The 26,542-nt window shown below is 52.2% G+C and overlaps 1 protein-coding gene across 1 annotated transcript; it reads right to left on the reverse strand.

Annotated features, from left to right (window-relative positions):
• Positions 1-26,467, reverse strand: LOC116952556 (immunoglobulin superfamily member 10-like). The gene is made up of 9 exons (XM_076074410.1): positions 24,801-26,467; positions 18,583-18,761; positions 17,714-17,843; positions 15,429-15,825; positions 9,670-13,677; positions 8,149-9,082; positions 7,318-7,834; positions 6,181-6,580; positions 1-4,315 (listed from the first exon to the last, which is right to left on the reverse strand). The coding sequence occupies exons 1-9, from the start codon at positions 24,804-24,806 to the stop codon at positions 3,171-3,173; spliced, it is 7,716 nt and encodes a 2,571-aa protein (XP_075930525.1). The 5' UTR covers positions 24,807-26,467; the 3' UTR covers positions 1-3,170.
• Between the last annotated feature and the right edge of the window lie 75 nt (positions 26,468-26,542).

A 26,542-nucleotide genomic window follows, 5' to 3' on the forward strand; every position in this document is an offset into this window, starting at 1 on the left:
TCACATCCCTCTCACTTTATTTTAAAATATCAATATCAACATTCCACAAGAACGCACGGCGAAATAAAGGATGAAGATACACACATTGCCTAATTATGCAAGAGCCTGGACGTGATTGAAGATAACGACGCCTGTAAAAATAACTAGGTGATAACACGCCTTCAAATGCGGGGGGGTGGGGGGGGTCGGGTCTGTTCTAATTATTTAGAACACACGCTTGTAATCGCACCGAGAGACCCAAAGCAAGACCGTGCGGATCGGAGGACGCACGCGGTCGACAATCGCATTGGCTTCTTACGACAAAAAAAATATTTAAAAACTCGAGTGGCCCTTGGGCAGGAAGCGTCATCACTGTGGTCGAGACTGAGGATGGAGCGGCTGCCCAAGCCGTGAACTCGGCTGAGAGGACTTCCACCGCCGTGGAAACGGAAATAAAATCGTGATGAACGTGAGAGGTGTATTCAGGTATGCGTGAATGTTGAACTTCGTTCGTACCGTACATATTCATCTGTGCTAATCAGAGGTGTGAGATGGTGACAGCTTTGGCGCCACGGTGGCAAGATGTTAACTACCTCGCCTGGTACACAGGAGGTCGTGCGTATGATGCCGGCCCTGGGGCCTGTATATTTGTCGTTTGTGTGTCTCGCTCTCCCCGTGGTCGCGTGGATTTTTCTCAGGGCCCTGCGGCTTTTACCCTCCACATTTATAATCAATATCACGCGTTTAGAGTATTTGGCTGCTATAAATTCCACATAAGCCACTTCGTTGAACTTTCATTTGTGGCCAGGTCGCTTCTCAGAAAGAGATACATAGTTCAGGGGACTTTACTTCGTAAAACACATTTTTTAAAGTTTTAGTAGCACAGAGCTCTTAAAGCAGCATGGGGGGACAGGAGTAAACAATTAATCAAGGCCATGTGGATCTCGGGTCATTTAGCGTCAGGTTTGGCAGGGTCAACCGACAGCGGAAAATCTGCACCCTCACTGCGCCCCGAGCTAGTTAGTTAGCTCACTCGTGGAGGTCTCCCTCCGGTAATGGTTGTTGTTGTTGCTGACGGCATTGATGTTTTGGCTTCAAGGACACCTGTTTTGTAATTAAACTGAATGTTTCATTGGTTGCGTTTATTCAACATTCTTATCAAAATCTTTAGTTCGACTGCAGAAGGATTCCGATGAGCTATGAAGCTCTGTTTCACAGACGTCCAGTGTGGGCAGGTCAGCGAGTTAAAACAGATTGTCTCCGATAAGTTAACGTTCAGATCACTGTCACATGAGGAATCATATTCTTGGTTCTTTATTATGTGACTTTACCGAAAGAACCAAGAATATGATTCCTAAATAATAAAAATAAAACAATATGTTTTATTATGTTTTATTATTTATTATTTTATTATTTCCCTTCTCCGTTACTTTACCGAAAGAACCAAGAATATGAATCCCTGCAGTCACGAAAGCTTTAAATCGAAAAATGAGGAATCATGTACAAAAAAATTGTTGACAGAACACAGAAGTGAAGAGAAAGTTTAATATTTTTCCACAGAATATTTCTGGTTTACAAATTCGATCCTGCAGTTATTTTCAGAAAAAATGCATAGATTTAACATATAAAACATTAAATAAAATTATACAACCCCCCTCTTCTAGTCTAGAGTTAAGTTAACACGTTATAATACATGGTCGTTTTAAAGCAATTCCGTTACCTTAATATCATACTCATAAACATGTGCATGCAATGCACACATTAAGCACCAATACAGTTTAAAATACATTTGCTTTAAAAAAAATAAAAAGTGTAAATTTAACATTTTCCATAAGAGCTAAGAGTACAAACACATAACCCCTAATGGGAGAGCAACGATGACTTCACTCCCACAGCAACCCCCCCTGCCCATGATCTGTAGAATGGCCACCAACTATTCGGGGAATTTAAATTTTGATTTAAAGCTTTCGTGACTGCAGTAATTCATATTCTTAGTTTTTTCGGTAAAGTCACTTTGAAGAGAAACAATTGTCACGAATCTAGGGATTATCACAATCTATTTGGGGAATTGTCATGAATAAATCAAGGGATCGTCAAAATTAAATTCAAGAATCAAATCCTTTCCGTCTGTTATTACGTTCTTTCGGTAAAGTCACGTAGATAGAAAAATTAGAAAAATATTTTTAAAAAACCACAACGTTTCAATCACAACACAAGCAGGCGTCATCAGGAAAAGAGGGGTTAGCCTCTAAAGGCAAACTGATTATAAAGGTTTAGAGATGGGCGCAGCCCAAGTGTGTCAGCAGCATGGGCGGGGCAGCTAATGTTAATGTAGGAGAAAGCAATTAACCGGCAGTGGGTGTCCACCAATCAAAGGGCCGCCAGGCAATCATTGCACCTCGCTCCACACTGCTGACGGTGGGGGTTGCCAAGAAAACACAAGTCAAGTCATGACCCAAAGTGGTTGATGACATCTTTCCAATGATTGCTGAGTTTGGCTTGTTCCGTCTTGCATGTTTCATTCCAAAAACATTAAAAATCAAGTAACATCTGCATGCACATTTTTTTTTTTCAAATTACAAACAATATTGACGCATGTATCGGAAAGGTAAGAATTTCAACCAGCGAACCAATAATGTACTAAAAATCTAATTGTCAATAACACCCAGTAGTGCGTGCCTCACTGTGGTCCCCACGTATTTGCATGAGTCGAGTGACATCTTTATACTCTCAAGCGGCTCGTTTCTCTGTCACGGACACACCTGGTATTGCGTCTTGTAATTTATGCGTGCATTTATACCAAAGCATCACAATAAGTAACCATCCATGGTTGGACATAACGTGTCACAGCCTATTTAAAGCCCTTTCCTGGTTTATTAATGTGGATAGGTTGATTCTTCCAGCCAGAGGCAAGAGAGAGGGGGAGTCAGCCTAAACTGTATTCTCTGCATTGTAAATTAAGTGAATCCGTGAAGTTTAAAAGACGGCATACATTTATTTCCTGTGCGTGAGATACATTTATTTAAAGGATGAATTAATTAGTTTTTTATCTGCTGCTTAATTTCCTCCAAAATCCCTATTGAATAAAACCCCGCCAATTTTGTGATCGAGAGGTGAACTCAGAACCCCCAAATGGAGTCTCTCCATGGTCGCCGGCGGCCGCCCCGAGGGCCAGGCCCCCACACTCCGCGTCACACCACACGCACGCTCGTGCGCCGCCACTCCTCCCCGACGGCATTCCTTGCCGAGCATCGGTAGAAGCCGGCGTCGCGCACCGCGGCCGCCGCCACGACCAGCATGCCGCGCGCGAGCACGTAGCGGCCGCTCCGCGCTGAGTGCGCCGCCGGGGTCCCCGTCGACAGCCGCGCCCCGTCTGGCAGCTCCCACCGTACCTCGGGCACGGGGGCACCGCTCGCCATGCACGGCAGGCGCAGCGGAGCGCCGCGGAGCACCACCACGGCGGGGGGCGGCCCGTCCACGATGCGTGGGGCCTGCGCCACCACCACCACCCGCACCGTCCGGCTCTCCCCGTCGGCGGCGGTGCCGGCGGCCCCACGAGCGGTGCACACGTACGCGCCGCTGTCGCGCGTCGAGCCGTCGCGCACCGACAGCGTGCCGTTCGCGAACAGCGTGTAGCGGCCGCTCGTGCGGGGGACCTCAACGGTGACGCCGCTCGGCAGCCGCCATGATGCGCGTCCGGCGGCCACAACGCAGTGCAGCCACAGCGTGTCGCCGACGAGCGCCGCGACGTTGCTGCCTGATATCCACGTGATCCGCGGCTGCGGCCCGACCTCCAGCAGCACCACCCTGTCGGCCACGCCGCTCGGGCTGCGTGCCGAGCAGCGGTAGACGCCGGTGTCTGCCAGCGTCGCGCCACGCACCAGCAGGGCGCCGTCGAGGCCCGCCGAAAAGCGCGCGCCGCGGTTGCTGCCGCGGGCCAGCTGGGCACCACCGGGCAGCGTCCACGTCGTCTGCGGGGGCGGCTCCCCACGCGCCGGGCAGGCCAGCGCCACGGAGGCCCCTGGGGCGACCTCGACACGCTCGGTGGTGGGTGCGAGGAAGGAGGGTGGGGCGGGGGCGCCCATCACGGTTAGGTCGACCGAGAGGCGGGCGTCCCTGCTGCCGTCGGCCCCGCGCGCCACGCACGCGTAGCGCCCAGCGTCGGAGCGCGCCGCCGAGCGGATCTCCAGAGAGCCGTTGGCGTGGGTAAGCAGGCGGCCGGAGGAGTGTGGCACCGGCAGGAAGGCGCCGGAGGGCGTAATCCACACGACGTGGGGTTGGGGGTCTCCGTCCGCGGCACAGGGCAGCAGCTTGCGCGCACCCTGCGGCACCGAGTCTGCGGGAGGAACATCGAGGATACGGAGGGTTGGCATTCGTAGGGCGCTTCCGAACATTCGCGACTCAAACGCCCTAACGTCACATCCAATCTCAACCATTCCAATGTCCTGCCAAGGGGATCCCAGCGGCAACTGTTCTAGTGTTTTATGAGGTGTACGTAGCACAGGCCTGTAAGGGGGATGGAATGACGGTGATACCTTCTATTTGTTTAGGAAAGCCTCTCATTGCGTTGTTATATATTAATGCGCATTTGTGGGAGGAAATTAGGGTACTGATTGTATGTATGTATATTGAACTTCTTTCGCATCGTACGTAGCCATCCATGCTAATCGGAGGTGTGGGGGAAGGTCAACAAATTTAACACAAAAAGCACTCATAAAGAAATTAGTTTTCAATTTCAATTATTAAAAAATGCATAGATCCAGTGGCTTCATAACATCGGAAGGAAAGGTGTTCAGCCGCAGGAGCGCATCTGAAAGTGCGCAATGCATCTGAAAGCGTGCGATTGGTGCATGAGAATAGCACCGAAAGCTCCACACGGATGGATTAAATTATCGCGCACCTCCGATGAGCACGGTTGCCTATGTACAGTGCGAAAGAAGTTCAACACGCGTAAATACATATCCATCGCTGTACCCACCTAGTGACCGCCTTGCAGCCCAAGCCAATACCTTCAAGCACTGAGCAGGCTCAACGCTGCTTTACCTTCTGAGATCTCGACGAGACTGGACGTTGTTTAAGACTAATCCGGTCATTGGCTAAATCACACCGACTGGTTACAGGATAACCTGTACTTGTGTCACCACACTGAGCCCCGTTGTCCTGTTACTTATCGAGCGCAGGGATTCTCAAGCGAACGGATCACAACCCACCCCCCGGGTCCCACTGCGATCAGAAATGGGTTAAAGGGGTCAGCTTCAAGTGTTGAGGCCTTAGAGGCCATATGGTTTTAGGGCACCGCTGTTTTCCGTGGATCGTGTTGCCTCGTCCAGTCGTTTTGTGCAAACGCAACGTCGGTCGTCACGCACTGCCGAGAGCTCGCCACGCTGGAGACGCCTGCGTCATGCCAGCAGCACTGGCTCACTGTCACCGACGTGTCCATGACGAGCCTTCTGAGAGACAGAGAGACACCCACCAACTTCAAGGCTCAAAGGGTCTCTGCAGTGCTGGCTCAGTGCCCTGACATGGCCACTATGAACCCAGCTACAGAGCTTGACAGCAGAATGTGAGCAATGCAGGTTCATTATGTCTGACAGCGCCTTTGTGAGCTCTTCACAAAGAGCTCAGATTATGGCTTGGTGCCATGAATTGGCCATTATGAGCCTGCTGAGAGGGGAAAAAAGATAGATAGTGCCTGCAGAAGGGCTTCAAGCCAAGATCTCAGTGGTGCTCGCATAGTACCTCGGCACAGCCAGGGAACTCTACGGCTCGTGTGCAGGAGCCACGTGAATCATTTCAATGTGGACCCATGAGGAATGGCAAACTGTTGAGGTATGCCATCATCCAGTAGATAGATCACTGTTGCTGTTGAACAAAGATGGTCACTGCATCGCGCGCTTTCATATGCGCTTCTGCGGCCGTTTGGAACCCTCTTCCTTCCGATATTAGAAAGCCACTGGAGCTATGCACTTTTAACTCTAGATTGAAGCTCATTTTTTGAGAACTGCTTTATGTGTTTAGTTTACTGACCTTCCCCCGCACCTCTGATTAGCATGGTTCGCTACGTACGGTGTGAAAGAAGTTAAAAATACATACATACACACACATACATACAAAGGGGACTGGGCAACGAGGGGACTGGGCGACGAGGGGACCGGGCGACGAGGGGACCGGGCGATGAGGGGACCGGGCAACGAGTCTCACCCTTGATCTCGGGGCTGGTGCCGGTGCGTCCGTTGATGGAGGGTGGCGCTGGCAGCACATCGAGCCGCACGGCACGCGAGTCCTCGCCAGCCGCGTTCTGCGCCACGCACACGTAGCGCCCAGCGTCGGCGATCCGCGCCCCGTGCACCTCCAACGCCGAGTCTTTCCCACGCACCGACAGCGCCGCCCGGCGCGGAGCCTCTTGGCCCGGCGTGCGTGGCGAGCGAGGCCTTCGCGGTGAGGAAGGCAGCGACAATGGCGGTGGGAGCTGGGAGCCGTCGGGAAGTCGCCACGTGATGAGCGGGGCCGGGTCGCCCGAAGCGCGACACTCGAGGGCGATAGAGTCTCCCGACGTGATGCGCACGACCGCTCGCTCTGGCTTGTCCTGGATCTGTGGGGCCTGGTTGATACCAACGACGGTGGCAGTGGTGATGATGATGATGATGGAGGCGATGGTGTTGATGGCCGCGATGATGTTTGATGATGTTGTTAATGATGAGATGATGATGGTGATGGTTGTCATAATGATGGAAAGATTTAACACGTCATATACAACTCTGACCATGTTTAATGTGCTTACCAGACAAGGCAGTGACAAATAACTAATTGAGCTATATTTTTCTATGATTATGCTGTTTTTATAGCAGCCTCATGAGTCTTTTCAGGAGGGTTTTGCTAACCTTTCCTGGCAGGGGGTGATGATTACTTACTGCTGTGGATATATGATCAGAATTGAGTACATTTGGACCACGATGCCAGCCCACAATGGCCAACTCTTCAGAATTTACGCCACGGGATCTTGATTGTGCGCTGTGAACCAGACGGTGCTTAGAATTGTTACGGTTCACACTGCAATATTAACCGGGGCGGCCGCTTGAACAGAACCACGAGTCCGTGCAACAAGCGGTGAACACGCGACCGCGAAGGCCACGTCACTTCCCCAGATTAATTCCTTAGCGAGTGAAGGCAGTGGAGATGATAGTAATGGAGACGATGGATGAGTAAAGCTATCACTTGGCAACTGTGGGCTGCAACATGTGCATTTGCACCGCCGGTAATCCCACGGCGCCAGTTAAGGAGAGCTTCACCATAATGTTGCCAGTGTGCCGCCACCACCAGCGCTCTGCTGCCTCCCACCTGTCCCTCGACGGCGACGTGCACCACCATGGCGTCCCAGCCCACGGCATTCTCCGCGTAGCACGTGTAGTCCCCTTTGTCTGCCAGGCCGACGCTGCTCAGCGCCAGTGTGCCATTGCCGAACACCGCGTACCGCCGAGCGCCGCCTGCAGCCAACATCGCCGCGGCACCACCGTCGCCGCTGGCTTGGGCTCTGAAATCGGCCGGCACCACCGCGCCGTCGGGGAGGCTCCATGAGACGCGGGGTTGCGGCGAGCCGGAGGTCACGCAGTCGAAGCGGAGGTTGGCGCCGTGACGCACGCTCTGTTTGACGCTGCCGCTGCTGCCACCGGAGGATCGGGTGTCCCCGGAGTGGCGCTCGATGCGAGCCGGGCGCATCGTGATGGAGACAGTGGCTGTAGCGCTGTCCTCACCGTGCCGGTTGCGCACCGTGCACACGTAGCGCCCCGCGTCAGACGCCACCACGCCATCCAGCGCCAGGCTGCCGTCGGGCAGCACACGCATGCGGCGATCCGCACTGGGCGGGGGGGAGGCGGGGAGCAAGGGGAAGGGGTGGGAGGGAGCGGAGTGGTGGGGTGAGTGGCGGGGTGAGTTGTGGGATCCTTTAAACGTTGATTTTCATCTCCAGGGATTTGGGTCAACGCAATTAATTCGGCCGGTTTTTTGTAGGGTTGAGACCCGTAGTGGCAACGGAACTGTACCCTCGCATAACTCGCATCGAATTATCATTCAGAGAGCGAGCATGCCCCACCATGGCAGACAGACAGAGCTCGTGGATGAACGATTTCGAGCATTGTTGGAAACCGCGGGCGCGAGAGAAGAGCCACTCACGCGAACCATGCGCTGGCCGTCCCGCCTGACGGCAGCCGCCACACCACGACCGGCCGCGGCTCTCCCTCGGCCACGCAGCGCAGGCGGAGGGCGCCCCCGTAAGGCACGGCCACGTCCCCCGGCGGCGGCGCCGCCACGCGGGGCGGCCCCAGCACCGTGACGATGACGGCAGCACTGTCGACGCCGGCCACGTTGGCGGCCGTGCACTTGTACGTGCCGGCGTCGCGCCACATTGCCGCCGGCACCAGCAGCGTGCCATTGGCGAAAACCCGCGCCCCCGACCCCGCGCCACTCCGCTGATTGGGAAGCAGCTGCCCGCCGTCCCCCGGCAGCGCCCAGCTCACGGCTGGCTCCGGCCACCCGGAGGCGGTGCACGGCAGCGAGAGCGGCCGCCCGGCCGCCACTGACACGGTGGTGGCACCACGCACCACCGTCGGCCTGGCAGGGAGCACGTGCAGGTGGACGGTGACAGCGTCGGTGCCGGCCGCACTGCTGGCGACGCAGGAGTAGTCGCCGCGGTCGGACGGGTGCACGTCACGCACAATCAGCGTCGCCCGCTCCGACACGGACACGCGCCCCCCATCGCCGCCGCCGTCTTGCGCCGCCACTGCTGCCGCTGCCACCGCCACGGACGAACGATCGGGCAGCATCCACGAGATGGCGGGTGGTGGGCTCCCCTGCGCGGCGCACTCGGCCTCAGCGGTGCCGCCCGGGGACACGCGGAGCTCGCGCCAGCGGGGGGACAGCACCCGGGGCGGGTGTGACTCCACGCGCAGCGCAACGGTCGCCCTGTCGGTACCGCTGCCACCCGTCGGCGTCTCGCAGGTGTAGCGGTCGGCGTCGCCGGGAGAGGCGGAGCGGACGGCGAGCGTGCCGTCATGAAGGACGACCACGCGGCGGCCGGAGGGGGCAGAGGAGGATGCGACGATGGATCCTGGACGCGTGCACATCATTATTATCGCCCAATGTCATCATCAGCTTACTCAGCAGCAACAGCGGCAGGAGTAGAATAATAATCATCGTCGTCTCATTGTCATTATTTTCAACGTCAAGAGTAATAATTTTCTTTAATGTCATCATTATCGTCATTGGCAACAGCTTCATTATTGTCAATGTCATTACTGTCATCGTCAACATTTTAAACATCGTCATCATCATCAACATTATGAAAACCAGAGTGAATGTCTCTAGATATCGACCCGTGAGCTTACCTGCACCTCCGATTAGCGCAGTAAGATACGTACGGTGCGAAATAAGTTCTACAAACATAAGCGGTGTTATTATTGTGAACGACCTGGATGTAAAGAAACGCGAAAAAAATAACTAAAAACGATTTACTGTTATGCTCGATTGCACGTGCATGCGTTTTGAGCGCGAGCTTCGATTTCAATCGATAAATCGACGCGTCGCAATGCGCCCATTGGCGGTGAAGTGAAAGGTGTGTAGTCGGGCACAGAGCGGCGATGGGGGTGGACACAAACGCGGGAGGGCTGGGGGGGGGGGGCGACGATGACAACGCACCTGTGCTCGCCCTGATCCAGCGCACGTCCACGGAGCCACCGCCCCCCACAGTGCCGCACGGGAGGAACGCGTCCGCTCCCGCCGCCGTGGTGACACTCGGCGCCTCCTCAGCCACCCCTCGCCTGTCCAACACAACATCGTTGGAGGCTCCCGCGTCCGAACCGTCGGTTCTCCGCGCGTGCCCCACGTCGGAACCGCCGCCGCCCGAACCCGTCGTCCCAAAGCGCCGGGCAAAGCCGGGGCAGAGCGGCGTGAGTCGCGCCAACGGTGGCGGTGTCGGCAGCTGCTGCGTGGGCCTCATGCCTCCTCTCGGGCCCAGATTTGGTAATTGTGAGCGCGGCGAAGCTTGTCTGGGGCGTTCTATGGCTTTCGCTTCCGAGGTCAGGGCACCACTGACGTGATTTCCAGAGCCACGTCTGCTTGGGTGCCAATTTTTTGACCTCTGAGCTCCAGCGCCGCCCTGGGAATTTTCAAAGCGTTCGGTCGCTGTCAGTGTGGTGCCGAGGGAGTTAACGGCGACCCTCGGGGCGCTGTGCGGCCTTGGCGGAAGTGGATTCCAAAATGTCCTGGTCCTGTCATCCTCCAGCTCGGTCGAAATCACCTTGCGGAAAGGTGGCGTGGGTTTTGCAACCAGCGCCGTGATTTCAGGTCTGTTTGTCACCGCTCCGTTAAACCGTTTCGGGTAAAAATTCCAGAGTTTTGGCAAAAGCGGGTGATATCGCGCGGGAGAGTAACCGTGCACGTAGTGGTTGCTGTGGCGATGGTGATGTTCTTGCCAAGATTGCTGTGGGTGGAACTGCCGAGATTGCGGCTTATGAGTTATGGGGTTGTGCGTCCTGCGAGGCGAGTGATTAATTCCCTGCACACCGCCGGGGTGAAGCGGCCTCTCTTCCCGTGCGATTCCCAAATGGAGTCGATTGCCTGCCGACCCGTGCATCCGTGCCACATGCCCTGTGCTTGCTCCACCCACCTGTTGCGACTGCTCATCCCTCCCTCCCTGCATGGGGAATGCGTGCGATGGTCTTGGCATAATGACGGCCTGAGTCTCTACCCTGTGCCTGCCCGATCTGCCTATGTTGTCCGCTCGGCCCAACGTGGCGCCACTGTCCATTTTTCCAGTGGGCTGCGTGGGCTGTGCGGCCTCCACATTGCGCCCGGCCGCTCCGCCCGGCGTCTCCCCCAAGCGGTGCGTCATGCGCGGGCCATACCTTCGCTCCACCTCCTCGCTATGGCCAAGCGTCCTGTCGTAAGCGCTCCCCCGCGCTCCAGTTCTCATTCCACCTCCTTCACTCCCTGCGCCGCCGCCGCCCTTGCTCGTCTCGACCGAGTTGCCCCGGGAGCTTGGCTGCCCGCTGTCGCCGGGGCGATGCTTCCCGAGCAATGACACTCGACCATCGACAGAGGTGGCCTCGGCGAGCGCGCGTTTGTCCCCGGGGAGAGCCGCGTGTGATTTGGTCGGAGCCTCTGGTTCGTCCGTGCGAGGGGAATTGAACGTGTCCCTCACTACGCTGCCGCCATCAAGTTCATCCACGCCAGGCTCGTAGGGCGTGGCTGCATTTTCCCGTGAGGCTGTGCGAGCAGTTGGATCTTGCATGTGATGTCTGTCCATGTGCATCTCTTCTTGGTGGAAGGAATTTGTTGCTTCTTCTTCCTCCTCTTCTCCCTCCTCTTCTCCCTCCTCTTTTTCCTCCTCTTTTTTATCATCTTCTCCCTCCTCTTTTTCCTTCTCTTTTTCCTCCTCTTTTTTCTCCTCTTCTTCCTCCTCTTCTTCCTCCTCTTTAAAGTCTTGATGCTCACCCCCAATATGTGCAACGGTGGCCGTATCACTTTTTTCTGTCGGACGGATGTCGTGCCATTTGGCCCGCTGGCCGTCCGTACCGTCTGAGAATGAATTCAGATCGTAGTTGGGCTCCATCGCACTGTCTTCTCCCAGTGGCTTGGGTGTGAAGATCCGGTTGATGGGTGGTGAAAGGCCAGCACGGGGTACATAAACTATTCCCGGTCTAGTGGTAGGAAGATATGGAGTCTGTGGCGTGGGGTTGGAGTTAAACTTAGTGACGGCCACGTCCACATCGTCCGCCGACGACTCCTCGTTCTCAGCCTCGGCCCTACCATCGCTCCCACGTGTCAATTCATCATTGGCCCGCGACCTCCCACCTCCCTCCTCCACTGAGTTCATATCCTTGTTACCCTCCTCTGTCTTATCCTCCTCTTGCTCCTCTTCCTTCTCCTCCTCCCCCTCCTCCTTCTCCTCCTCTATCCTGGCGGGAGAGGTTGTGTGTGGTGGCTTTGTGTGGGGCAGCAGCGACAGTGTGGGTCTCACTCGGGGACTTATTTTGTTGCGGACATTCTCCAGCACCTTCGCCCACCAGCCAGGGTCAAATCTCGACAGTGTTGAGTGAGTTCGATTGCGGGAACCTAGAGTTTTCGTCTCCGTCTTCAGCGATCTCTCGCCTTCATCGTCATCATCATCATCATTGAGGTTGTTGTCAAGGTCTTTGTTCTCCATCGTGGCGCTCGTCGGTCCTTCGCGCCGTCCCTGCATCGCAACGCTTGGCCCCGGCGCGGTGTGCCGGGCCCTCGCCGTCACTCCATGCCCCTCTGTGACCTCCTGTAGAATGTAACGCCCGGCGGCGAGGTCATCCGGCGCTCTTGTGGGCGGCGCGACCGAGGTCACCATCTCCACACTCTCCACGATCTCATTCGTCACGCGCCCACCCTCGCCGCTTGCCGCGGTGACCTTCACTTTGTGGACCAGTCGCTCCGTGCCCAACTTGTTGATAGCGACGCACTGGTAAAACCCGCCTTCGGTGACCTCTGGTACCACCAGCGTGCCGTTGTCGGCCACGTACGTCCCGTCCGACGGCGACGGCGATGGTCGCACAACGTGTTTATTGGGCAGCACCCACGCGACCTCCGGATCCGGACTCCCCATGGCGGCGCACGGGAGCACCAGCATTTGTCCCCTCGCTGCTGTGAGGGCGGCGCCGTTGGCGTTGCGCTCGTTCACGTTGCTGTCCACGACTTCCACCCTGAACGTCACGGCGTCGCTCGTTTCGTTGGCCCTTGCCACGCAGCAGTAGACACCCCGGTCAGAGGCAACTGCCAGACGGACGGTCAGGGTGCCGTCGGCGGACACCGTGACCCGCCCGTCGGGCCCGTCATACGGCGCCGGTTGTTGAGTGCCATCGGGGAACGTCCAGAGCACGCCCGGGTTGGGGAAGCCCCAGGACTGGCACTCGATCTCGAGCATGGCCCCCGATGGCACGATAAGCCCTGACTCGGCGGCGTCCTCCTTTCTGATCATCACCCATGGGCTCTTTTTGTCCGGCAGGTCCGAGAGGTCATAGGTCGCGTTGATTTCCACCGACGCGTCCAGATAGAGCTTCGTGGCGGAGGTCAGCCGCCTGTTCAACTTCAGGGAAATCTCCGAGTCGAGCAGCCAGGGCAGGTCGCCGCTCACCACTGCTCGCACGTCGCTGAAGAAGCCCAAGCCGTTGTCTGATGCCTGCGCGTAGCTCGGCCCAGACTCCCGCTCGTTGGGGAATGTCCTCTCCCTGCGCAGCACCAGCGGGCTGTCGCTGTAGTAGGCAAGGATCCTCCACAAGCTCTCCATGTCACCGGCCTCCATGGTGCACGCCAGGCGCACCGCGATCGTCGCCCGGACCGACAGGCGCCCTTCAGAGACGTCCAGCTTGGCGCCTCGGTCGCCGTCGCCGCCACCGCCCGGCCTCAACGCGTCGCAAGTGAGGCCGCCCCTGTTACCGCCATTGTCGGAAAGGTCGAGGCCGACCTTGCCGAGCGGTCGGCCCTGGGGCCCGTCGGGCCCCGCGTCGCCCCAGAGCGAGACGTTGCGCAGCTTGAGGGGCGAGGCGATGGAGGGACGCCGACAGGACACGGCCTCCTGCGGCACGGTGAAAAGCTCCTGGCCCCTGTTAGCGGTGGGGCTGGCGCACACCGGGCAAAGTCGCCCGCCCTGCGTTCGCTCCCTCTTGCACTTGAGAAGCTCTGCCGGTGAGAAGGCAACCGGGCGTCATCACCATCATCACCGTCACCGTCGTCACTGGCAGCGTTGTGCGTTTTGTCAAATATCCAGTGGGGAAATATCGGTGAGAGGGGGGTACAATCAGCGTGGTGAAGTATAGTTAAACGATCCCCATTACAGATATGGCATGAAGAGTCCTTCATCCAAAGTAGATCGACAATTAATTGAAAATAATAACGATAGTTGAATACATAGCAGGTCATATTGCATTGCAGATCATATTGCATTTTCACTTTGAAATGATAACATTTAGACTGCAATTAACCTCGGGAAGCCTCGCCGAGTCTCAAGACTCTTTTTTCCAGGAGGGTGCTGCTACAATGCTGCAGTGCTACCATGAGATGTTTGGCCAGCATCAACAATGAGAGGCCATAATTTCTTGCCGGAGGAAAGCCGAGAAGCCAGAGAACACAAAACCACGCGTGGCAGGGGGTAGCACTGAATCGTCTCCGTGGTGACAGACTTAAGAACCACACTGCTGCGCTTCCACCCCCCTGGCCACACCACGCAGCCAGCCCCAACCCTACAGCAACCCCACGGCAATGCCAAAGCAACTGCTCTTCCCAAGCAGTCTCCCCGTTCGAGCAATATCCGGGCTCAATCCTGCACAATGTTAAATTCACAATCATATTCTTTGGTTCTTTCGGTGTGGCTATCACAAATACATTTTCTATGTACGTGACTTTACCGAAACAAACAAAGAACATGAATTCCTGCAGTCACGGAAGTTTTAAGTCAAAATTTCAATTCACAATCGTTAATTCGAGGGTGGGGAAAATGTAACCTGCCCCTTGCCACCCGTCGCCCCCCGTCGCCCCCCCGCGCCCCCCTCTCGCACCCCCTCGCCCCCCCCCTTGCACCCCCTCTCCCCCCGGGGAGGACGTTGTCGGCCACGTATGAGATACAGAGCTGCTAGAGAAATGTCGTCTTTTCTCCCCATCAAATCGTACTGTGGTCACCATCATCAACATCATCAACAGCATCGTGATCGCCATCAACACCAATACCATAAGTGAAAGCTGACCGGTGTCGACATCGAAACTTGCTGGGTAGATAGAGGCAAGGGGCAGTGGTAGATGACAGTCTTCACGCAGCCCACTTGCTTACGTGAGAATTCACGACTCATGCCATCAACCTGACGACTGAGCATCTATTAACGAATGATCTCCTGGTCTCTCGAGCAACAAATCATGAGGCAGAGGGATTTTGATTTAAGAAACTTGCATCGTTTGTTTCAATTTCTCGTGCGAGGAGGTCAAACAGGCGACCTTTGGATTGCAAGTCCAGTGTTCTAGCCATTACACCGTGCTGAATCACACACACAAGTTACGATAGAGTGAATTGTACCTAACCTCTGATAACTAACCTTGAACCATCCCATCTGCCTCACGTGGCCTCCTTCTCAAGCTGTCATCTTTCGAACCAGGCATGGCTGAACGTCACCTGGAATTCACTCGCCCTCTCATGCTGACTGCTCCCCCTCTCTCTTCAACCCCTTCTCCCGCGCACGCCTCTCTGAACTTCCTCTTTACGTTCAACTTGCACGCGCGTCGCCAATACAAATTAGCAAATAAACGAATCGGTCGATCAATAGATCGATCAATCACCGCGGCATCAACGAGACCTTCGCGGGAACATTCCACCGTCGCACGGGTGGGCCAAAGGTCCATTGCCGCCGCTAACGGCACCGCCGCCGCGGCGGCGGCCGCCGCACCTTCTCCACTGCGGTCCCAGTCGAGGAGCCACTGCAGGCCGCAGTCGCAGGCCCAAGGGTTGTCGTGCAGGAACACCTGCTCGAGCTCGCCCACCGACGAGAACAGGCCCCGGGGCAGCGAGCGCAGCTTGTTGCCCGACAGGTGCAGCTGGCGCAAGGAGGAGGCTGGCAGCAGGCGCCCCGGTGGGAGCCAGAAGGTGACGAGCGAGTCGCGGTGCAGCTGGCGCAGGCGGTTGCCCTCGAGGAAGAGCGAGCGCAGTGACACGAGGCCCGCCAGCGCCTCCGGGTGCAGGAACTCGAGCTGGTTGTGGTCGAGGTGCAGGCGCTGCAGGGACGTGAGGCCCCGCAAGGCCTCGCGGCCCAGCAAGCGCACCTTGTTGTGGCTCAGCTTCAGCAGCTGCGGCGGAGTCGATGGCGACGGTGGGCAGAGACGGAAGGGTGGGGGGGGGGGGACGGACACGGCCATCAGTTGGCAGCGTCAACACAGCTGGGTCAAGGTAATTGTCATCGTGCTGCCATCGATTTATTGAAATACGGCAATTCTCCGATTTTACGTCTCCCCCTTTTACGTCGTTTCACAAAGACGTCGTCACTTCATTATTAACACCACCGCTACCTAACACACACTCACATCGCCAATAGCATCGTCCGTCCTTTCTCGTATCTGTCGCCTCTCAGCCTCCGCCTCCACCGCACCCTGTAAATCACTTTGATTGACGTCGTTTCAATGTTCGTCGTCGGACCTTTCAGGAATGCATCTCCGACGTAAACCGGGGTATTCCTGTATTAATAATAATAACAGCAGCTCACACGTGCTTTGGGCGTGAGCACCTATTGGTCCCTTGCCATCCCTTCCTCTCTGCAGCCAGCCAGCCAGCAAACTAAACTTTTTATCCTAATAAAGTTTGCCACGATTGGTAAAGGTAAAATATGAAAAAGGCAGCCCTGAAATTCCTTACACATGCCACTGTCAGCGAAAAAAAAGAAAAACCTACAATAGATGAAGCTCTTCAGCACCTCTCTATATGGTATTTGGCCTATTCTTCCAGGATGGCTAGATATCTTGGAATAGGTGGGATTACCCACACCTTACCCCACTGCACGTGACCTGCTGATAGTCTAAACTTTAGTGTACCCATATACTGTATGCTGCTGGGTGGACAGAGGCGGGGTGCATTTAATAAACTTTGAAGAAACTTTGCCCCATTCGTTCGCCAGGAGAAAGAACCGATGACCTCTGGAGCGAAAGTCCAGTGTGGGAACCCTCACACCATGACATCATCATAGAAATAATAATGTAAACATTCCAGTCGGGAAAGCCTGATTGTCCCGACTCGCTTTCAAGAGGGTGCTGAATGTTACGTTTGATTAATCCCATTGATGAGTGTTGAACAACATGGGAGGAAACTGGAGTTATTGGAGGAAACCTACGCATACAAGGGAATATCACTAAGATAATCCTTACAAATTGATTAAAACTCTTTCCTGTACTATCGATACTCAAAGGAACATCACGATGCGAACTATCGCGGACCTTTAAAATCTACGGCATTTCTCCCCTTGGTTTGCTGCGCTGTCAAATATCGTGCCACCGTATATTCTCACGACGCTGCGACGCTCTGCCAGCTGGACTGAGCAGAAGCCATCCAAAACCTCCTGGCGGGCAGGGATGATCTGAACAACGTCGCGAGTCCACGGCTGAGGTCCAGAACTCGGCCGCTTTGGAAGCCTGCGGCACAAACTTGACAAGATTGCAGACTACAGCATGGAGATGGTGTGGAGCAATCGGTGGGCTTCAAGCAACATGCACAACAAACACCTCATCAGCTAGCCTACCACCACCACCACACTGTCCGGCTTCCACTACACACAGCTCATCAGCGAGTCCACCACCACCACACTGCCCGGCTTCCACTACACACAGCTAATCAGCGATTCCATCAACACCACCATGTCCTGGGTTTCACCTTCCATGGAAACAATGGGCAGCACTTAACTGGCTGTGCACAAACCTTGGAAGGTTTTGATACCTGATGTGATTGTGGCGTATCTGCAATTCACGAACTCTCAGACAAAACAATGGAATGACTATCACTTCAGAGAGGAATGTCTCATGGTCGACCTTCGCTGGTCGTACGGAATCGTCACTGTCCTGCCATCTCGCAGCCCCAATTGGGTTTGGCAGCTCCACAAACATCGGCGTGATGCACGAACACCTCCCCTCCACAGCGCTAAGTTACAGATAATTACGGACTATGATCTGTCTGCGAGTGGGCTGCAATGACCGTGAGAGACTTGAGGTCCTGGAAGACCCTCCCGTTGAGCCGCTGGATGCTGTTGCTGTGCAGAAGCAGCATCTCCAGGTGAGGAAGGCCCGGAAGGGACTGCTCGGTGAGCTGCAGGATGCCGTTGTACCTGCGGGGCAAACAGCGAGCACGGGACATTTGCACATCGCTCCGTGTCTAAACTAAAACATCAAACTAAACTACTGTTTGTATTTTACCAGGCAAGGCCACTGCGCTATACAGCTCTTTTTCAAAAGCGACATGGCTATCACTAATTATAGCTCAACGGAGTGGCTTAAAATGTGGAAATTTATAGCAACCAAATACTATAAACGAGTGCTGAATCTAAATGTGGAGGGGGAAACTGGAGGACCCGGAGAAAAATCAACACGACCACGCGGAGAGAGATACGCAAACTTCAAATATACAGCAGGCGTCAGGGTTACGATCGAACACACAACCTCCTGAATACCAGGCGAGGTAGTTAACATCTAGCCACCGCGACGCACCGATGGTCAAGGATCCAGCCAATCCTCTTAGCGGTATGGATAACGATGATTGTGATGATGATGATAATCACATTGTTTGTGATTATTATGGACGGTGATTATGTTAATGCTGATAAGGTATTTATGGTGGCAGTGATAAATATTATGCATTATGCAGCGATTCAGGATTGATGATATATTGATATTATGATAATGATGAAGCAGTAACAATGATGATGAAGATGCAGATGATAAAGATGGTGATAATGATGACGATGTAGTGATGATGCTCATGAGGTTGATGATAATGCTGATGATGATGGTAGTGGTGATGATGATGATGCAGTAATGATGTTGACGATGGTGATGATGCGCACACACCCCAGGTTGACTCTCTGCACGTGCCCGGGCAGGCCGGGCGGCACCGCGTGCAGGTATCTGAAGGTGCAGTGGACGTCCGTGTCAACGTAGCACGTGCAGGCGCGCGGGCAGCCCGCGACACCGTGGAGCGAATCCAGCAGGGCCAGCACCACGCCCAGCAGCCACGGCACGGCCATTCCCTGCGTTCACAGTCGCCCGGTCATTCACCAGCCTCCTCATCTACCAGCCTTCTCACCTACGAGCGTCCTCACCGACCAGCCTCCTCATCTAGCAGTCTCCTCATCTACCAGCCTTCTCATCTACCAGCCTCCTCATCTACTCACCTCCTCATCTACTCACCTCCTCACCTACCAGCCTCCTCACCTACCAGCCTCCTCATCTACCAGCCTCATCTACCAGTCTCATGATCTACCAGCCTCATCATCTACCAGCCTCCTCACCTACCAGCCTCATCACCCACCAGCCTCATCATCTACCAGCCTCCTCACCTACCAGCCTCCTCACCTACCAGCCTCCTCACCTACCAGCCTCCTCACCTACCAGCCTCCTCACCTACCAGCCTCCTCACCTACCAGCCTCCTCACCTAGCAGCCTCCTCACCTAGCAGCCTCCTCTACTAGCAGCCTCCTCAACTACTAGCAATTGATGTTAGTTTGCTATGGCCGGGAATTGAACTTAGGTTGCCTCGCAAAAGGTCGGGCCCCATCCGCCACTGCGCCCTCCCCCGAGCCTCTGATCCTCAGCGTTTGGCTCAGCCATCGAACAAAGTCGTCGGCCACTGCATCATTACGGCGCTTTCAGATGCGCTTCTGCGGCCGTCTGGAACGCTCTCCCTTCCGATGTTAGGAAGCCACTGGTAGCTATGCTGCACTTTTAAATAATCGTTTGGATTGAAAACTAATTTATTTAGAACTTGTGTTTAGTTTATTGTTCTCCCCCCTCACCTCCGATTAGCACGGCTTGCTACATACGGTGCGTAAGACGTCCAGCGTGCATTCGTGCGGGCTGATAGGCTCCAAACCCGTTACCTCACCCCCGTTACCTCACCCAAGAAACGAATTACGTGTTCTCAAGTGATCATCATCAGCAGGTAGGTGGGGGCATCCCGCCTGCAGGCGTAGCTGATCGCCATCCGTGTACATTACACACCTGCTGCTGCTCATAGCTTGAAATTTAACACCTCAACCCTTAATGAAATCAGACCCTGACAACATAATGAAAATATGAATAATTAAAAAAAACACCGAATACCCTAAGTTAATAATTGACAGCGCACTGTAAATCCACTGCTGGATGAAGATGAAGGCCATCGCACGATGTTGTCGTCAGTCATGGGGATTGGATTGACCTTCACAAGAACTGTCTCTACAAATTAACATCGCAAAATGTGTTTTACACAACCACGGCTTTACACCGCTTTCTGGAAGTGCATATCAGCAAGATTGGTCCAACACAAGCAAACTCTGGGCTGCTGCTGACATTCAATGTCTCATCAGAAGAGTCAGGCTGCTCGCTTGGACTAATCCTGGTGAACGAACTTCCAGATGTTTAGAGGCAAGGGCCCTCTGTGTTAGAGATACGGGTCCTATTTTTTTAAAACAAAACTGGATAATACATAATATTAAATAATAATTTACATCATCGTCGAGAATATAAGTAACACAATAATGGCTATGGTGGTGGAAAATAGTTTAAGAATTGTACTCGTGCTTTTAAAATGTATTTTCTTTTCAACGGATTTCATACTTTCTATATTATATTGTTATATTCGTGTCTGTCTGATGTCGCGGTGCCTTCGTATGGCTATACATTTCCAGAAATGGGCCACAGATGAACGACACATGAAGCCTCATCTCACTCGACGACTCACCCGCAACTTCTCAAGATTCTAGCTTTCGGTTTGTAGCTTAAATAACAACACACAACACAACAACAACGTCCTTTGCGATTCAAGAAGCTCGGGGAGCCTCGGGGGGCTGGGAGACGGAACGTGTTGACGCACGCCCGAGCGGAGCCACGAATTCCAGGGCGCACTGCGCGTTGTGTGCGCGTGCGCCTGACAACCTGGAGGGCATCTTACAGAGTGGCGCTTTCCACTCTGTAAGACGCCGCGGAAAGTAAGACGCACCCAAAAAGCGTGCGTCTTCGTGGCAAATGCTATTTTTTGCGCGCGACGGCAGCAAAGTGTTCGGGAGTAGAACGCCGATGATAGCCGCTGGTCGTGATCACAGGGAATGCAGTCTCCGTCGGACACTCGCGCACGATGCATCGAGATAGTTGGGAGATCAAAAACAGCCTACATAGCAGCTAGACGGCTGCTCTATGCAATTTTGTTTGGCAATTATATTCTTCCGAATGAGAATGCGTTCATGAGCTCGATGCCACCAATATAGAGGTCTGCTACTCGCCACGACGAGAGGGATTTAAGAGTGAGTTGGTGTCGCTTTGCTGTTCCTCTTCCGTTGAAGGAGGGCACACTATAGCGACTTTACTATACGGTGTATAGTTTGAGTTGCATGGCCATGAGATGGCATTACTGTGGCTTATCTTTAGTGTATCTCTGCGTATCTCTATGCGTCTCTATGGGTTTGCAATATGGTCCATAGTTTGGGTTGCATGGCCGCATTCGCACGACTGTGGCCCGCGTATTTAATTTTACATTTCTGAAGATGTGCAAATGGGCCTGTTGTACAGAATGTACGTTTAATTTCTTTCCTACCGTATGTTGACAAACGTGATCATCGGAGGTGTGGGATGTTTTGATGGGGTTGATAGTTACGCCAGTATCTTCGAGGAGGAATGTCAAAGCCAGGAGTTCGAAATACGTCCTCTTTAATGACCAAGCCCCGTATGTTGCTGCTGCTGATGATGATGATGATTTACACACCCATGTTCACACGAGTTCAAAGATCCTCCAATTTCCATCGAGACGGCTGTGGATCTGAACCTGTTCTTGACCTCTCTCCTGTAGGTAAACTCGGCCTGCAGTGAGTAAGCTGATGGTGCGTGCTGCGTGGACAGCACCAACGTTGGGAGACGATTTAATTATTCGCCTGATGACGACCGCTTGTGTTGAGATCGAAACGTCGTAGTTTTTTGTTTATTTTATTTTGAACCCATCTACGTGACTTTACCGAAATACCCAAATATGCTTCAGATGATCTTAATCTTCACTTCACAGCGATGTTTATTCGACGAGAAGGTAAATATATATATTTTTTATTTGTAGCGTGGATACAAGTGAACACACGCCCTCACAATAAAACATCTCCGTAAATAAATGAATTTAGGCCACAGGGTGTTCATTTTAAACAAATAAGATTAACGTGATGGGACCTCCTTTGCCAGTACCAAAATATGAGAATAGGTTTTCCCTTACAGCTTTCTTTTGAGCCTAGTCTCAAAACGCTGTAAGACCAGAGGATGCCAAAAGGTTTTCCCTTTTATCTGGCAACAAACAGTTGGTAAGATATTAGAACACCAAACTGAAACCTTTTACAAGGAATCATGTCTGCATTAACCACAATACTTGTGGTTAGAATGCAAAAAAAAATACTCTGATAATATATGATGCAATATCTTTGAAACTGATTGGTCCACACCAGAGACAGCTTTCTATTGAGCCTCGTCTCAAAACGGTGTTAGACCAGAGGACGCCAAAAGTATTGTGGTTAATGCAGACATGATTCCTTGTAAAAGGTTTCAGTTTGGTGGTCTAATATCTTAACACCTGTTTGTTGCCAGAAAAAAGGATAAAACCTATTCTCAAGATTAACGTGATACATTGCATCCAATCGTACAGTTTTCAAAACAATATCCAATTACATTCATAACACTGTGTAACACAATTTTTCTTCAAGGTAGTAAGTGTTTGTCGTAATTGCTTATGCCTAAAAAGTATAGAAAATGGCTATTATTCCCCCAAAACTTTGCTTTTGTGACCAGGACAGTGATATTTTGAAATTTACTTATTTTCAATGAGAAAACGGGCAAATTTGTATATTTTAGTTCACATAAAGTCAGAAAAAAACAACATATGAATCAAAATGAACATGTATTTATACTAAAGTTATACAAAAATTACTACAAAAGATTTAGAAGTGAGTAGTTTTTCGAGATTTATGATTATACTGTAAATCACTTTGACGAATCAGCTCATAAATGTAGTCTCCCATCATGTTCTTGTTATACTGTCCTTGGTAGCGGCGTTGAAAGTTCAGTATATCCTGGTGGAAGTGCTTACCTTGCTCCTCCGGGTACACTCCCATGTTCTTCTTGAATTTATCAAAATGAGCATCAAGGATATGGACTTTGAGGGAGATCCTACAGCCCATTGTGCCGTAGTTCTTCACCAGAGTCTCAACCAGCTCCACATAGTTTTCGACCTTGTGATTGCCCAGGAAGCCACGAACCACTGCGACAAAGCTGTTCCAATCCGCTTTCTCCTTACTAGTGAGCTTCTTGGGGAATTCATTGCACTCCAGGATCTTCTTTACCTGTAGTCCAACGAAGACACCGGCTTTGACCTTTGCCTCAGACAGCTTAGGGAAGAAGTCTTGAAGGTACTTGAAGGCTGCCGACTCCTGATCTACAGCTCTGACAAATTGTTTGATAAGGCCCAATTTTATGTGCAGTGGTGACATCAGCACCTTCTGGGGGTCCACCAGTGGCTCCCACTTGACGTTGTTCCTCCCCACAGAGAACTCGGTCCGTTGTGGCCAGTCCCGCCTGTGGTAGTGCGCCTTGGTGTCTAAATCTTTTGAAGTCATTTTTGTATTACTTTAGTACAAATACATGTGACTTTTGATTCATGTTTTTTTTCTGAATTATGTGAACGAAAAGACACAAATTCGCCTGTTTTCCCATTGAAAATAGGTACATTTCAAAATATCGCTGTCCTTGTCACAAAAGCAAAGATTGTGGGGAATAATAGCCATGTTCTGTACTTTATAACACTTACTACCCAGGAACAAAAAAATGTGTTACACAGTGTAATCATAGCCAATAGGTTACACCTGGATGACTCCTGGCTGTGATTACGAATGCAATTTTATATTAAACATTTAATTGGTTGCAATCATATCCAATTCGTTGTAATATACAATTACTGTATTACAGATATAACCATATACAATTAGTAATAATATTCAATTTGATTAATGGATTTTATATAGTAGGTTGATTAAATGCGCGTTTTTTTAAGGTTTAGGTGATTGTATTAATATAGAATAAATATGTTGATGTTTTAGGTTTTCAAGGCAACGTTTAATTGTATTTATGTATGTTTCAAGATACTTCCACCTCAGCAGCAGGCGCCACACAAGGCGTGAGACTGCACTGGAATGAGTTGTGGGTTTATCCAGTTATAATCACATCCCATTGGTTACATCAAAGTAGTTATCAACAAATACAATGTTAAATGCAATTACAGCCGAAATCATATTGAACTGCAGTTCCATCCATTATAAATGATAATAGCCATTATACCGTGACTGAGTTTGAAAACACATTACACGTATATCCATTTTTTGTAACTGTATTGAATAATAATTAATATGCATTATAACTATATTATGTGTATGCGTCTCTGTCCGTGTGTGTGTCTCTCTCTCTCTCTATGTCTCTCTCCGAGCTTGCATTCATTCATACCTGATGACGGTTGCTTGTGTTGCAATCGAAACGTCGTATTCTATTATTCATTTTCTTTTCTTTCTCCGTGACTTTACCGAAAGAACCAAAGAGTAATTAATTATAATAGCCATTATAACTGTGGTCGACGTAGACAGTCCGGGAGATGGCGTCTGAGATCGTGTGGCAGGAGTTGTTGACTTTTTACGGTACACATCAGCACAGTTTTAATGATATTGACCAGGGGGTCGGCAACCTGCGGCTTCGGAGCCGCATGCAGTGGCTCTTTAAGGACTGATTCTAGACGTTATTCACGTGCGCGATCGCGGCTCTTGAAATATTTAGTTATTTTACCGTTTTTTTTCAAAAGGCTCTAATTGTTATTTTGGTTGCTGACCCTTTTTATAGACCCAGTAACGACTTACGAAACAGGTCCGGGTTGGTCTCTTGAAAATGTGGCGGCATGCCCGAGACGAGACATCATCAACACTTATCGCGAGCGTGCCATCAATTCGAGCGGATCAAAGGAGGTGGATGCGCGCGGCCGTCACGGTGAAAACGCGCGTGTCACGGGAGGCGAGCCGACTCACCGCCATCAAATCTCCCAATCGGCGCTCACTCCGGGACTTCACTTCGCTCCTGCTCCGTCCGGAGCTCCTCCAGAATCTGAGTCTCTGTTCGTGCCAAAGCCCAGAGTCCGTGCAGATAACACCACCACTACTACCTCCTCCTCCCCCCGCTCAGTAGCTCTTGGGAGCTCTGCTCCCCACTCTTTGCCAGCAGTGACTCCGTCGACCCTCCTCGCTCTCTCTTATCGAGAGAGAGCCCTGCCTGCCCCTCCCCTCGTCGTGTGAGAGGCGGCGTAGCTATTAAAGCGTTCACGGAGTGAAACCGCAACTGGGGAAATCTCAGCTGGAGAAACCCCATGGGACGGCCTACTAAGAGGGGGGAGGCATTATACGGGGGGGGGGGGGGGGAGATAAAAAGGATTGTATTCCTGAGACCAGGGATCTTGTCAAGCATGCTCCAGCACTAACCAATACAGCGGTGGCCAACCTCTCAACAGACCATGAGCCAAAAAAGTAGCCATGTTTTCTGCAAAGAGCCAAGTGTATATATATCAGTGTATACTGTAATTATTGAGTTTTCGGCACAGCACGGGAGACATTCATTCTTTCCTACTGTTATAGTATCTACTTTCTACGTGATGCCCCTTCAACAGAAAGCCGCATGTGGTGGATTAAAGAGTCGCATGCGGCTCGGGAGATGCCAGTTGGCCACCACTGGACTAATAGATTTAAAAAGTCACCCACTTACATTGCGACCCATTGACTTACTACATAGGACCAGGTGTCGTTACTATTGAGTGCAGGCGGTGCAACCGCACCGGGGACCCATGGGCTGGAGGGGACCAGGGCGTGGGGCTATGGAGGGGCTGGTGAGGTTGACAGCTACAAATTGTATTTTTGTACCATGGGCCATACCCGACCACGCAAACTCACTGCTGATCTTCTTTAATGGGGGTTCAGAGGTAGCAATCTACGGACGTTTCCCGGAACCCCACGCCCCCCCCCAAAAAATCATGGATGGTGAAAAACCGCACAATGCGGAAAACGCTCGAGTGGGGCTCGCCTATCCAACTCGGGTCGCTCAAACCTGCATGGAAAACAATCCCACCCCTCTCCCCCCAAATCTGTGTTCGTTTTCTGCAACGTTAAGAGATGCGTAGTCATTATGAATGAAAGGTAACAATGGATGGGGCAGAAGATGAAACATCCTAGTAACATTTTAAAAGTGGTGACAAAAATATGGCCCCAATACATAATTGTATGCTATCGGACAGTTATTGACAAATGTGATTTGTTTAAAGTCTGTTTGACAAGTCACTCTGTAGCTCGTTGCCTCCTGTATGACTAAACAGCATATATATGAGCCCAAGCTTGCAACATCTTGGAAGCCAACGGAGATCGTGTCTGGATAGTTCTCAGAAGGGGCGACTACGGTGTACAAGACCCTGCATTGATGAGCAAAGTAAATCACGGTTAGGAAAAAACCCTCAACCCACACGGCGTGGTGAGGCTGCCATCCAACAGTGGATGACAGTTAACGTGTCCATCATTGCCTGAGCCCCAATCATCTGCAAAAACAATCGGCTGTCTCTAACATTCACGGACCTTCATACATCCATCGTTTCCCACAAATACAACCATAATCGAGCTAATTCAACCACCCATCACAGAAGTGTTTTATCAAACCTGCAAACGCCTATAACAGATAAATACCAAAACATTCCTAACGCTTAAGACCCCCAACCGAAGCCCTACACCATTTG

The sequence above is a fragment of the Petromyzon marinus genome, chromosome 47, assembly GCF_048934315.1.
Source record: "Petromyzon marinus isolate PM22_M1 ecotype Great Lakes invasive population chromosome 47, UKy_Petmar_22M1.pri1.0, whole genome shotgun sequence".
NCBI lineage: Eukaryota > Metazoa > Chordata > Hyperoartia > Petromyzontiformes > Petromyzontidae > Petromyzon > Petromyzon marinus.